This window comes from Camelus bactrianus, chromosome 18, assembly GCF_048773025.1.
Source record: "Camelus bactrianus isolate YW-2024 breed Bactrian camel chromosome 18, ASM4877302v1, whole genome shotgun sequence".
In the NCBI taxonomy this organism is placed as follows: Eukaryota; Metazoa; Chordata; class Mammalia; order Artiodactyla; family Camelidae; genus Camelus; species Camelus bactrianus.
This window is the reverse complement of record NC_133556.1, coordinates 22,637,318-22,651,214: the sequence shown is the minus strand read 5'-3', so window position 1 is coordinate 22,651,214 and position 13,897 is coordinate 22,637,318. Positions and strand designations below refer to the sequence as shown.

The 13,897-nt window shown below is 50.9% G+C and overlaps 1 protein-coding gene across 1 annotated transcript in view; it reads left to right on the top strand.

The window, feature by feature from the left end:
* The window catches only part of LOC105073774 (BOS complex subunit NOMO1), a 51,294-nt gene extending 39,373 nt beyond the window's left edge, over positions 1–11,921 (top strand). Inside the window, exons 26-31 of the mRNA XM_010961132.3 lie at positions 3,427–3,510; positions 4,554–4,664; positions 6,419–6,520; positions 8,145–8,264; positions 10,822–10,914; positions 11,282–11,921. Coding sequence (XP_010959434.3) covers positions 3,427–3,510; positions 4,554–4,664; positions 6,419–6,520; positions 8,145–8,264; positions 10,822–10,914; positions 11,282–11,413 — 642 coding nt within the window. The 3' untranslated portion in view covers positions 11,414–11,921. The remainder of the gene's footprint in view (positions 1–3,426; positions 3,511–4,553; positions 4,665–6,418; positions 6,521–8,144; positions 8,265–10,821; positions 10,915–11,281) is intronic.
* Positions 11,922–13,897: the final 1,976 nt, after the last annotated feature.

The following is a 13,897-nucleotide window of genomic DNA, read 5'->3' as shown; positions in this document are numbered from 1 at the left end:
GTGGACTGTGGTGCGGTGGAGAGGACGTAGCCCACGTGAGGGGGCAGCTACCACTCAGCTCCAGCTCTTCGTAGCCATGTGGGAAGATGGACTCTGGGTTGCCAGACTGAGTTTATAAAAGAAATGAGAAATTCAGACTTTCATGTGAAAACTCTGGGTTTTCAGATGTTTATATCTAGTTACAAAGAAAAAAAAAAGAAACCCACAACTTCTTTGTGTGGGCCAAATAACCAACTGATCTGTCCTTTTGGTTTCTTGGCTGCAGCATTTGGTTCAGAATTTATGATGCTTTTTTCCCTTGGTTTTGATTTGTGCACCCATTCATTCATCTGCTCGTTCAGCAGACACTAAGTAGCAGTCACTAAGAGGGAATGTGGGTGGACTGGCACCCACTGGACTGGGCCACTTGGACCCGGGGTTTGGTCCCAGCTTTTTCAGATTCACAAACTGGCTGTTCTTATTTGGCCCCAGAGATAGTCATACACATCTTGGCAGAGGACTACTGTTTGCCCGAGTCATGTGAGCTAAGAGGCACGTCTGCTTGCCAGTTTACTTGGGCACTACCTTGGGGCCATGCTGTCCTTTCCCAGAGATAAGAATACTCACGTCCAGTGTCGGGCATGCCCACTCTCAGACATCGGGGTTCCTGGAAGTCAGGTCAGAAGGTTGCTCGGTGAACATGGAGTGGTCAAGCCGAGGGAGGAAGGTGGACTTAGGGGTGTCCTGGGGGCCGTGCTGAGGACTGAAGAACGTGTATTCTGCTGGCTTAGCTGGATGCACACTGACCCAGTGGGTGCCCTGTCCCCTCTGCCCACCGGTTTCCCTCTGCGGTGTCTTCTCATCAGATTCCGCGAGATGACAGTCATCCCACCACCACAGGAGTCTGGGCGGCGTTACCCCACACTCCCTCCTAGCTCTCCTCAGCCCCGTGGGAAGCCCTGCCCCTGTGGAGGTGCTGCCACCCCGATGTGCTCCATGGGGCCCCGGGACTGCCCTCTGCCATCCTCCAGGCCTGCTTTCCTTCCATGTAGCAGTGGTTCCGGCAGCCGGGGCCCCGGGAGAGGCAGTGAGTCCCTAAAAGCAGGTTCTCCATCTCATGCATTCAGTGCATTTTCATCTTTCGGTGGCTGCACAGATGCCTTTCTGCCTGGGTTTGAATCCTGCCTGTCTTTTCTTAGCCGTGTAAGGTCAGGCTAGTGTGTCATCCTTTCTGTGTCCGTCTCATCATCTGTAAAATGAGGATGAGAACGATGTCTTCCTTATGGGCTGGGCTGGCTTTGGGTATTAAGTGAGTTATTACACGTGAAATACACGGAGCAGCGCCTGCTGCACTGACTCAGTAAATGGTTAAAAAGCAGGAACAGACAGCACTGCCCCCTGTGGTGCTCCTCACCAGCACCCCCGCTTCTTCGGGCCGTGTGTGCAGCTTTTTTCGTTGTAAGTCAGCAGCATGAGGAGGGCCCGGAGGCGCCTGTGCACTTCAGTCTGCCTCGCGCTAGGGTGAGCTCACCTCACTCTTACGAGTGCAAGCTTGCAGATTCAGGTCACCTTCTTGGTTCCCCCAGGGTCTTGCTGGTCCAGATGTGTTTTTCTAAACTCACCAACTTAACACATTTTATTTAATTAAACTGAATATAGTGTCCTTCCCCACTGCAGTAGATGTCCATTTTAACCGATGCTCCCCGGCACCCTCCTCCTGGTAACAGGTGTTAAGTCATTAGCACTTTCAGTGTTGTGGCAGCTCACACCTTCCACGGGCCAGGCCTTGGGTTCTGGAGGAAGAGCCTTGAATGTTTCTCATCAAGGGTTTGGACTGGGGTTTGCCAGTCTCCCAGAGGACGCCGGGCTGGAGATCCCTTGTTGAAGATTTCCTAAGGATTTCGACCCCCATCAGAATTCATTTCCCCAGGTGATCTTTCCGGGCAGTGTAGCTGTCAAGGCATTTGGGGTGAGACACTCTACCCCTACGTGCTGCCCCCAGAGGCTGAAGGTGCCTCCTTGAGTCAGCTGGCCAGGGGCAAGGAGTCGGGCGGGTTGCGATGGGAGCAGCCACCCTGTGGGCTCTGCCCAGCCTGGGGACAGGAGCCAGGGGGCAGTGCTCGCCCTTCCCAGCTTCAGCTGTGCTGCCTCTGCGTTTCTTCCCAGATAGCTACACACGTCTTTCCTTTCTGAGGCATAAACAGCTATTTTGAACTAAACCCAGTGCTGTCTGTCCTCACTGAGCTATAAAGCGGCTTAATACGTCTATTGGCGATCATAAACTTGAATGTTCTGTCTTTTTAAAGAATAACTGCTTTATTGTCTTTGTAAAGGTACCATGTGCTCATTATAAAATAGTTCAAGCAACATATCGAAAAGGACAATTTTGAAAGGGGGAGAAAAGTCACCCTTAAGCTACCACTTGGAAGGGCCCCTGGTTAACCTAAAGCGATCACCGTTCCCGATGCTGCTCTGCCTGCACGAAAGAAGGCTGCAGCGCACTGTTTAGGAGAGCAGAGCCGTGTTACTCACACCGACTTGCAAATAAATGATGCCAGTCTCAGGGTTGCCCTCTTGGATGCACACAGTCACCTTTGACCTCAGCCCCGTGCTTTAGATCCTAAGGTGTCATCGGGTCCCGTGTGCTGTTGGTGATCAGAAATTGGTTGATTTAAGTGTTTTAAACCTTGCTAATATAAGTGATCTGTCACCTTTTGGGGACATGATGCAGATCTCTTTTTAAAATAAGCATGTAAGAAAAAAATAGTTCAGAAGTTTACAAACAGTGGGCTCATTTCTACTAGTAAAGCCTTGCTTCAAGCTGAATTTTATTTGATTTCCAGCCTTCCGAAAAACTTCCCTTTGAACTCATATCTCTATCAGAGTTGCCACTAGCCAGCCCATACAGCAGTGTGATAAACAAACAAAAAACTTCATTTTTTCAAGACAGTTCACCTCCCTCTATTGGGGAAAATTGTCAGAATGTGCTGGCTTTCTTAGAACAAAATACTGCTGTCTGCCAGAAAATTATCTGAGTAAACAGTGTACATCCTTCATGTGTACAATGTCAACAAAAAAGTTTTTTCTGAATAGTGACTTTTTTGGTAAACATGGTCTACGCCTATAAATTGGAGGAATAGAATAAAAAACATACAAAGAAGAAAAATGTTTTTTAAAAAAGAAAAAACAAATAAGAAGCCACATTTAATTTTCCTTGGGTAGAAGAAACTGAATGGTGTTTGAAGGAGTTGCAGAACTTCAGGGAAAAGTTTCTACATTGGGGTGCTTTTTAAAGGAACTCTTAAGAAGGTTAACAGGTGCAGTCTGGGCACTGAGGTGGGACGGGAAGGCCCCTGTCCTATGTGGGCCTGCAGGCAGAGCAGGCTCGGATCAGGTCTCACTCGACAGGACCCTTTCCCAAGATGTGACTCCTGCGTTTGTTTGCAGCCAGGATGTGAATACCACATTCAGCTCAAGGCAGAAGGCAACGACCACATCGAGCGGGCCCTCCCCCACCACCGGGTGATTGCGGTAAGGCACGGAGTTCTCCAGCGGAATCGGGGGCATGATTGCTTCCCTGATCAAAAAATCCCTTAGCACTCCTCTGGCTGCCTGCCTTTCATCTGCTGTGGGGGGTACTTTAAATCCTAATTAAGGGTCCTCTTAGAATAGTGTCATCTTCACAAGCAGCATCTTATGTGGGTTTTTAATGAACAGCATTGCTGTCAGGCATCCAGAGAAGAAATCTAAAGTGTTGTTTCCCCACTTCCCCTGCAAGCTCTGATCATTATTCTGCAAGTTAAGGATCCTAAGGCCTAAACAGCATTTCAAATCAAGGGAGGGTGATAAAGAGAGCATAGGCTTAATTGGTGGCAGGGCCTCCCGCTTTATTATATTCAGATGACCTTGTTTTTCCCACCAAGGACAGAGACTCTTGACCTTCAAGATCATGGCTTAACTAATTGATCCCTGAAGAGGCAGCCCTCCAGGTCCCAGGAAGTGGCTCTGGAGTCATTTGAAGTGGACTTTTTCCCTATGGAATAGGTCTCATTGCTAGACTAGTAAGAGGGCTTGGGTGGGACAAGAGGGTTGCCTCTTGGGGGCTTTACTGGGTGGCATTAGGCACGAGATTATGAGGGTTTGGGGTCGCAGGCAGTCATGTGGACTGTGGCCCGGCGATGTGAAAAGGTGACAGACGGGTCACATGCCCACCCAGAGGGGCAGCTGGGCTTGGCTCCTCCCATCGCTGCCAGGCAGGAGCATCTTCCCCTTTTTCCAAGAGATGCTAGGAGATCTGGCCTTTTTTACATGAGGTTCCTTTTTTAAAACTGTTGACAAGTAATTAAAACTTAGAAAAACAATACCGTGCTTGTCAAATAAAACGTGCCCGTGGGCAGGTGCGGCCCATCTCCTGTCAATGTGTGGCTGCAGACTGAGGCTGGCTTGAATGGCAAGCTTCGCCCACTTCATATGAAGCGAAGCGCACTAGGAAATAGCTCCCAGGACATCACACAGCGAGAGCAGAGGTCCCTCTTCCTGCTTTCTCATCCCCAGCCCTCCTTGTCTCCGCGTAGGTTGGGAATAACGACATCGATGATGTGAACATCATAGTTTTCCGGCAGATAAATCAATTTGACTTAAGTGGAAATGTGATCACCTCCTCCGAGTATCTTCCCACATTATGGGTAAGGCCAGCCTTTTCAGGTTCAAGTGCTCTGTTCTTTCTGACTTTGAAACAGGAGGGAGCGGGACACCTGGGCCTGCCTAGCACTTGCTGAGGGTTGAGGTTGAGATTTAAGACTCTTTAATCCCAGCGTGTATCTGGGAGGACGGTTGCTGATCTCTGGAGAGAAAAGATGTGGTGTGGTTTCACATGACTGTTTTGCCAGCAGTGTGTGTCTTTGGAAGCATCACAGTAGGAGCCTAATGGACAATCAGTACGATCTGGAGTCTGAAACGGAAAGACGATTTTAGGGCAAAGCGCCTTATAACTTTTTAGATCCTGTCAAAGGTAGGAGTGGTGTGCAGTGGACTCGGAGTTAGACAGTCCGGGCTGGCTCCTGTCCCCAAAGTTACTCACCTGGCCGCCTTGGGCATCACCTCATTCCCGTGGGCCTTGGTTTCCTGCTCTGTAAAACCAGGGAGTTGGACTCAGTGGCCTCTTAAGGGCTCTTCGAGCTCTAACAGGATCTCTGTTTCTACAGTGAATGACAAACTGTCCACCATGCCCTGTGATCCCCTGAAAGGTGTTAATGAACTGCCATAGGGGTGTATTTTTCGGAGGCACTTGTAATTTACATATAGTGAAGTATTTGACTGGGTGAGAAGGTGCACTTAACTGACCTCAGCCACCCTTTGGGGGCTGCAGGCACATTACCTGTGGGGCCAGGCGGGTGATGTCCGATAATAAAGAGGGCTAGGCAGGGGTGGGGAGACTGGGGAATGGGAGGGGAGGGGGCGTGGGTTCTGATTCTTGCTGCCTTGGGATTCTGGCCCAGGGTTGGCATCACTTCCCAGTTTTACATAAAACTGGAAGTTAGAGTTATGTGAAATTACCTGATTTTTAAATATAGGCGGTGAATTCAGATTGACTTAGAACACCATACAGGGCAGAAGAGTGTATACGTGGTTTTGGATGTGACCCACAGGCTTCTGGTCTGTGACTTTCGTTTTAGGATAACTCCTCCTGACTTGTGTGTTATGTAGAAGAGTATCCGTGGGAGCCCTGGGGAGGGTAGCTCTGGCCTCCTCCTGTGGTGGGGGCAGCGTGGAGCCCCCAAAGCCAGGGGTGTACCTCCCTCTTCTCATGCCCCATTGCATGTGGTAGTGGGACCAAGCAGCCAACCTGGGCTGGAGAGAAAGTTCAGCCACAAAGCACTGAGCTGCTGCTGGAAGCAGCCAGAGAACGAAATGTGAGATGGGAGTGCGCTTCCAGGTTAAGGGAAACCTCTGGGGTTAAGGCTGCAGCATGTGGGGTGGCCACGCCAGGTGGGCCAGGCTCTCAATGACATTGGCTGGGTCCTAGGCTCCACTGCATGATAATGGCGCAACCTTAGGTGATGCAGTCTCATGGGGATGATAACAATGCCCTTTTCGTAGCCGGGACTGGTGACAATGAATGTAAAGTGCCCGTGGCAGGCCTGGCGTGTTACAGATATGTTCAAAGCTGTTCTTTTTTAACATTATTACTATGTTGAGCATTAACGTAAATTGTCAGAATCTATTTTAAAATCTTAACATTTCCACCCGTGTCACGTAACTGGCATCTCAGATGCCTTAGAAATGGCCTGTCAGGGGAGAGGACGATTGCTTCTTTAAAAACCCACGTTTCCAAAGATCCTCTCTCCCCAAGAGATAAGCTGTCCCGAGGATGTCTGAAATGAAATGTTTATCGTGGTTCAGTTTCAAAAGCCCGTCCTGCTTTGTTTCTGCTCTCCAGGTAAAGCTTTACAAAAGTGACAACCTCGACAACCCGATCCAGACGGTATCCCTGGGCCAGTCCCTCTTCTTCCACTTCCCGCCGCTGCTCAGAGACGGCCAGGTGACGCCCGCTCCACGCTGCTGTCTGTCTGTGTCGTAGCAATTCCACTTTTCACAGTTCTCTTGCCTTCCGCCTTCTTACCGCCTGCAGACACGGTGGACGCCGTGCTCTGAGTCAAAGGCAGTGGGGCTCTCCAGGGATTATTTTTTCAGAATTGGCTCTTTTTCTGTTTACAAAAATAATGCACATTCAGGGCAGATTTGGGAAAGAAGGGAAATCAGACATAATCCCATCATCCAGAAATAAGCACCAGGTATCCTTTTGGTCTTTTTCTAATGCATGTGCATGTATGTGTTTATACACATACATGCACATGCATTTTTATTTATTTTGATCATGCAAAACTAGGACTATTTGGTACATTGTTTTCTAATCTGTGCTTTCCAATGAAGACTATGCCACAAATATTTTCCCCACTGTTAAATCTTCTATAGCATGATTATTTAATGTTTGCACAGTTGTCTATAGCATAGGAAATATCATAACCTATTTAAGGCCTGGGTGTTGGACATCGTTCCCTGATTATAGAATGTTTGCTGTCAGTTCTAATCAGGCAGAGCAAACTCTTGTGGTTGGTGGGATGAGTGCATACTTTGCAAAGAATTTGGTTCCTGTCTGGGGGACCTGCCCTGGGAGGGCGAGCAGTGAACCTGTGTGTGTCATCCCCACCTACTGCAGGGATGGTACTCCATGGCCTTTCTCGGCATGAAATGGCTGTACAGTAATGAAGCAGGTTGTAATGGAGTTTTGGGCTTCCTCTCTGCTTCTCCAGATGCCCTTTGTTTTTTATTTTTCTTTAACATTTTATTTACTTTGGGGGGAAGGTAATTAGGTTTATTTTATTACTTACTTATTTTAATGGAGGTACTGGGGAATTGAACCCAGGACCTTGTGAATACTAAGCACGCACTCTACCACTGAGCTATATCCTCCCCTCTCGGATGCCCTTTGAAATCAAGCCACGTTAGGCAGCACAGCGCTGTGGAAACCGACTCCACCTGGGCTCACAGCCTGCTTGGAACTTCACCAGCTGAGTGACCCGGGCAAGTCACCCTTAACCTCTTCAGGCCTTGCTCTCCCCATCTGTGAAATGGGGGCAGTGATCCCACTCTTCAGTGGTTGAGAGCAGAGTGGGCATCTGCCTAACATGCTCACGGTGCCTGGCCCTGGTCCGGGCTCATCCTGCAGGCCTGTGACTATCACTGGAACTGTTCCAGAGACACTGCGTTCTTAGAACTTGCCAGCTAATGAGCCACTTAAGTATCGTCCCTTGAAAGTCAACCTCATTTCGGATTAAAAAGTCTTCCTCATTTTGATCCTCATCAGGATTGGCTCATAATAACTGTGTATTTCATAAAGTCATGGCCTCCAAGGACCGCAGCTGGAGGTTGGATGTGCTTGTAAAGATATGCTGCAGGCTCTGAAGGTGGGGATGCACGGCTGTCACTGCTGGATGAGCCCGCTGACACTATCACTCTAAAGTTAGCAACCTTGGTGTGGAGGTGTAAACTGCAGTTTATGTTTAGAAATATAAAGTCCTTTACATCACAGTCATACGTTAGGATTTAGTTTTCATTTGCTTTGCCCCAACTGTTCTGTATAAATACTTCTTCCTTGTGCACAGAATTACGTGGTGCTTCTGGACTCCACGCTGCCCAGGTCCCAGTACGACTACGTCCTGCCGCAAGTGTCCTTCACGGCAGTGGGCTACCATAAGCACATCACCTTGATTTTTAATCCCACGGTAAGGAGAAGGCGGGTGCAGGTGTGAAGAATGGTTCCACGTGTATCTGTTCCCAGATGCCATCCGTTTACCGCCGAGTGCTTTTCAGACCCCATTTCGTGTGGGAAGTTGGTGGGGATTATCATCCCCGAATCAGGGAGGAGAAGACTGGGGGCTCGTGTGTGGCAGAGCCAGGACTTGAACACGGCGCTCCCGCTGCTTTCTGGCTCATGCTTGGTGACTTGGCAAATAGGATCTTAGCCTGCATCAGAGGTTCCTCCTCTGTCCCCGGGAGGAAGCACGTACCTGGTTCCCCTCAGCAGCGACTCGGTCAGAAGGTGCCAGAGAGATGGGCACATAGGGGACCGTTTGTCTCTGCATGGAGGCACATGGTGACCCCAGGGGAGGGTGAGGGCCTCTGGTGGGGCACTGAAGACTGCAGCCTACGACTATGACACCCGTGAGGGCTCCACCAGGACAATCCCTGAGTCCAGGGAGCCGCGTGGGCAGCCTGGGCAGCACAGAGGGGCCACTCGGTGGGGGCTGAGCAGCCAGGCCTAGTAGCTGCTGGCAGGAGTGTGACCCCACTTGTGAGAACGAGAGAAACGATGCCCATGAGAGCAGGGCCACGTGACAAGGGCAAGGAGGGCCGTTCGGTGCAGGGCCTCTGCCGGGTTTCACGACAGACCTTCCAGGGAAGATGCTGCTCTGCTGTCTTTACGGTGGCTCAGAGAGGCTGAGTGACTTAGCTGGGGTTGGTCAGCAGAGCTGCGTGGCCGTCGGCTGGGCAGCTCAGAGCCGCACGCTTACTCAGGCCTCCATGGGCGCGTCGCTTCGTCCTGTGTTCGGTGTCATTGCCGACAGCCCCGTTCCTGACGTTTTACCTGGTATCTCATGCCCTGCTGAGCACCCCACACACCTCGTCTCGTTGGATTTTCACAGCGTTCCTCTGCAGCAGGTGCTGTTCGTATTATCGCCATTTTATAGTTGAATCTTAGAGCTGAGTCTTATTAAAGTGACTGCCCGAGGTCACCCGGAAAGACCCGGACCCGGCCTGGACCGCTGTCCTCACAGCTGGTTCTCATCCTCGCCCTCCCACTGCCCACTAAATTCAGCTTTTCATGAAGGATTTGCTTTGATGGAAAACGGCTTGGGATCTGAGACAGAAGTAGGCAGTTGGAGATGGAAATCTGTTCCCGCCCTTATTCTTCCCTTAATTAGGGGACCGTCTCATTCTGCCTCAACCAGCTCAGGTAAAAAGGCCCCCACAGTCATCCTCCAGCTTCCGTGTTCTCAGATGTTTTGGTCTTGGGGCCCCTTCACGCTGTTAAAAATTACGGCAAATCTCCAAGAGCTTTGGTTTATATAGGCTATATGTATATTTATCATATTAGAAATTAAAACTGAGAAATGCTGAAAACACAGGAATCCACAAGCCACACATTCCATTACCTGTCAAGAGTCATGCCATCATCACATTTGATGCCTCTGGGAAAGTCCATGGTACACTTTGAAGAGTGTGGAAAAGGCACACAGAGTATCTTTGTATTATTATGAGAATATTTTGGACGTTGCAAATCTCCTGAAAGGGAGGCCCCTGGGCTCTACCTGGAGAACCAGTGTTTTTTTGTTTGTTTTTTATTAACTTGTTTTCTCGTCATCTGAAAGTTCTCCTTTATTTGTTTCGGTTGTTGAGGTGGAGTGAGCTGGTTGGGATATAGGTCCGTTTGCTGTTACAGACACAGCGTTGCAGGGGCCTCAGCTTCAGGAGCGAGCAGTGCAGGGATTGCGTGGAAGCTCCACGGTGTCGGGGCCCCTGTTCCTTCTTCCTCGTGGCTCTGCTGTCCTCCAGCATGTCACCCTTCTCCGAAATGGTGCGCTTAGTCGGAGGCTGTCTGGCCAGCAAGGAGGGAGGGCACACCACTTCTCTCCTAGGGTGCAGCCTGGGTGTTGCACCTGTCACTTCTGTTCATGTACCACTGGCCAGAGTTGAGTTCCAGGGCCCACCTGGCTGCAAGGGAGGCTGGGCAATGTGGCCTGTATTCCGACTGGCCCTGGTGAGAGTTGGGCCTTCCATGGGAAGAAGGGGTGAATGGCCACTGGGATCCAAGCACTGCCTCACCTCCTCACTGGGAGTGACCTCTGGGACTAGCTTGCTCCTCAGTATGGCCCTGAGCCTGGAACAGTGGGTTCTCGATGCCTCCTTGTGGGAAAGAGTCCGCGTGCAGCTGGGACTCAACAAACTGAGACCTGTCGACTTTCCAGCCACAGGAGTTCCCTGCTGCCCACAGCCGTCTGTTTTCTCAGTGTAGATAGTGAAGGTCTGGGGGTGAGGCACACCTCGCTATCAGAATCAGTTCATTCCCAAGCTTCAGAGAGCGAGTGATGAGAGTCTGTACAGCACAGGATTCACTTGACATTTATCCACGTCGCCCGGTTCCTGGGTAGCGAGAGTCTGGATCGCATGGGTGCTTGGGTGGCCCTGGGGAGCCGGCTCAGAAGCGGGCTGTGGCGTGGCTGCGGGTGGTGCACCAGTGGGGGGCCTCGTCCGGGGCTGACGGTGCCTCGGTGTTTGCAGAGGAAGCTGCCCGAGCAGGACATCGCGCAGGGATCCTACATCGCCCTGCCGCTGACGCTGCTCGTCCTGCTGGCCGGCTACAACCACAACAAGGTAGGCAGCCCTGAGAGCTCACGGGAAACAGATGTGTCAGGGAGGGGGTCTCTCACAGCAGGGACATGGCAGCCGAAGAAGTTACAGCACTTGAGGTCAAGTCCCGTCCCTAAGGCCTCCTTTCAAGGCCGTAAACCTCTTGCGACAGGTCTCCTAGTCCTTAAACCTGGGATATTTTGGGGGCCCTGGTGACCCTCTCTAGTGCAGAGCCCTGCTCTGGTCTGAACTGAGATCTCCCGTTAGCACAGAGCGGGTGGTGACCGTGCCTGGGGGAGGAGGTGCACTGATGGGGGGGACTCAGATGTCCCACTGCACGGAAGTCTCCTCCTCCTGGCGCCCCCCTCTCTCACACTCTCTCTCTTTCCAGCTCATTCCCTTGCTACTGCAGCTGACAAGTCGACTGCAGGGAGTCCGAGCCCTCGGCCAGGCGGCCTCTGACACTAGTGGCCCGGAAGACGCAAAGAGACAAGCCAAGAAACAGAAGACAAGGCGGACGTGAGAGAAGAGGCCACAGAAATCTCCCTGGGGACGGGCGGTGACCCAGGGGCCACCACCCGCCCCTGGCGTGAAAGACGCATGTGACTCACCCCAGCACGCGCCGTTGGCCCTGGGCTCCTCCGTCGGGTCTGCGTAGCCGCGCGTCCCCGCCCTCCTCTCGTCCAGCCCCTGGTTCAATGCCGTGAATGGATCCTCCTGTCACTCTGCTGAACACAATTTGTTTTCTGAGTTGAAGATAATTTATTAATATTATTTTTGTCAAAGAAATATTTAAGCTGTGCTGGTGGTGTGAGAATGTAACCCCTCATTTCAGCGTTCATGTGTAAGAAGAGCTCCAGCAAACGTGGGGTTTGGCACGTGATCAGGCACCCGTTGGATTTACCTTTCCCTTCACTTCCCTTTGCATCTGAGACCCCTGCTAGAAACTGCACAGCCTGTATGTACCACTAGGAGGGTATGTTAAGAGGTAAAAATCAATAAAACTGACCATTTGTTTGTGTCATGGCTCATCTCAGGTGTCGTCCTTAGATGACACTGGCGTCATGCTGGGGACACAAACTGAGCTGCCTGGAGGGGCACATAGGTCCTGAGTGAGGGGCTGGACAAGAAAATCCTCAGCAAAGGTGAGATGATTCACAGCAGCTGCCTTCTGGGCTCAGTGGTAGGAAAGTCGGAGGTGGGGGTGGCGAAGTGAACAGCCCTACCGTGTCCGGAGGAGCCCGATTCTTCTGGCTCTGGCTCTGGCTCCCCAGTGCTCTGCGGGAACGTGCATCCACTCTTCTAGAGAAGCCAGGAAGACAAAAGTTTTCTGTGAACTCCTCCAAGTTTTAAAGGTTAGTGACAAATTCAGTTTGTAACTTTTGGCCAAAGTGCAAACGTAGGATGCGTGAAGCTTGAAGGCTGCCAGTTTGCATAAAGGATCCACAGGAATTCACCGCATTTGAACAGCATTAATTTAATTCTTATAGAAAGTAATTAAGTTAATTAAGTTATTTTGGAAGCAGGGACATCCATCCATCCATCCAACATTTATTTATTGAGTTCCGCGTCTGACAGGCAGCAGGGATATGAAGACAAGGAGAGAAGACGATGCTATAGACAGAGCTGGACGAGGATGGGGCCCCCTCGCCCTTGTTCCTTATCGTGTGCCCAGCGCTTAGTGTGCAGTGGGCATTCTGGAAGGAAGGAATGAGCGAATGCACACATGCCCGCATGCATGAACACGGACATAGGCACTCGGTGCCTGCCCTAGGAGTGCAGGACCCATCAATCACTGCGGGGCGGACAAGCCGACAGGTGGACAGGGGCAGTGTGGAGAGCAGAGGGCCTCCAGGGGGAGGAGACTGAGGGGTACAGAGCAGAGGTCTGATCCCACCTGAGGGCTTAGGGAAGCTTCCCAGACATGATGTTTCAGCCAAGTCTGGGAGGACACAGGATGGAGAAAGACAAAATAAGGCAGAGGGTCTTGCTGGGAGCCTGACCTGGGCGGAAGGGCAGCTTGAGGATTCCCAGGCTCCTGCCAGCCACTGGAGGAGCGGCTGTGTTTCCAGCCAGTGGCTTTGGGCTGTTGGCCATTTCACTGGTTTTACTTTTTCCCCATGAAGGGAAGTAAACTCTTGGAGACCTGGGACAGATGAGATACATAATCCATTTCTTGGAGTGTTTTCTAACTCCTGTTCCAGTGGGCACCCAAAAACATCCCTTTTAAATGTTAATGGGGCTTTTTATTGACACAGTGTAAAGGTTAAGAGCTCGTGAAAGATACAACTAAATGTCAGAATGTTTCATCCAGTTCCGGACGCTGCCATTAAGTGGCAGTCTTCCCCCGTCGCTGCTCCAGGTCACCTTTGTGTTGGTAGGACTTCTCAGGGGCTCTGTGCCTGCAAAAAGGCTGCTGTCTTTCTCGGTCCATTTGCAAGTTGGGCCTGTCCTGTTGTCTGTAATTGTCTCCATTTTCCAGCAATCTTGGGACTGCTCCTCTGATTCCCTTTGAGGAGTAAGTACTCATGTTAGAGGATTTTGCATGGGGCAAAAATTATGGAGACAGACCTTTTCCCACCATGTTTTCCATTAAAAATACCTGAAATGGTGGATTCCCGAAGAACTCCGTTGCTTGCACATTTTTGCTTATTAAAGTGGCCCCAACCTCCATGAGGTCCTACAAAGACCGACAGGGAAGTGCCTTTCTAAGATGCTGGCGTCACCTCAGTCTTTTCCGGATTTCCTTGCTTTGAGTGTCATCAACCAACCAGCAAGGATGGTTGGAGTTGGGAGTGGGAGGGGCCGAAGGGGGCAGGAGTCGTGTGTGTGTGTGTGTGTGTGTGTGTGTGTGTGTGTGTGTGTGTGTGTGTGTGTGTGTGTGTGTGTGTGTGTGGTGGGGAGGGGCTGTGGCTGCGAGAGAAGGTGGAGGGAAGAGGCAGTCCATGTGCTCAACTCTCAATGGTCTGTAAGGAAAGAAGATTCAGGAAGTCAGGGAAAAGTGGAT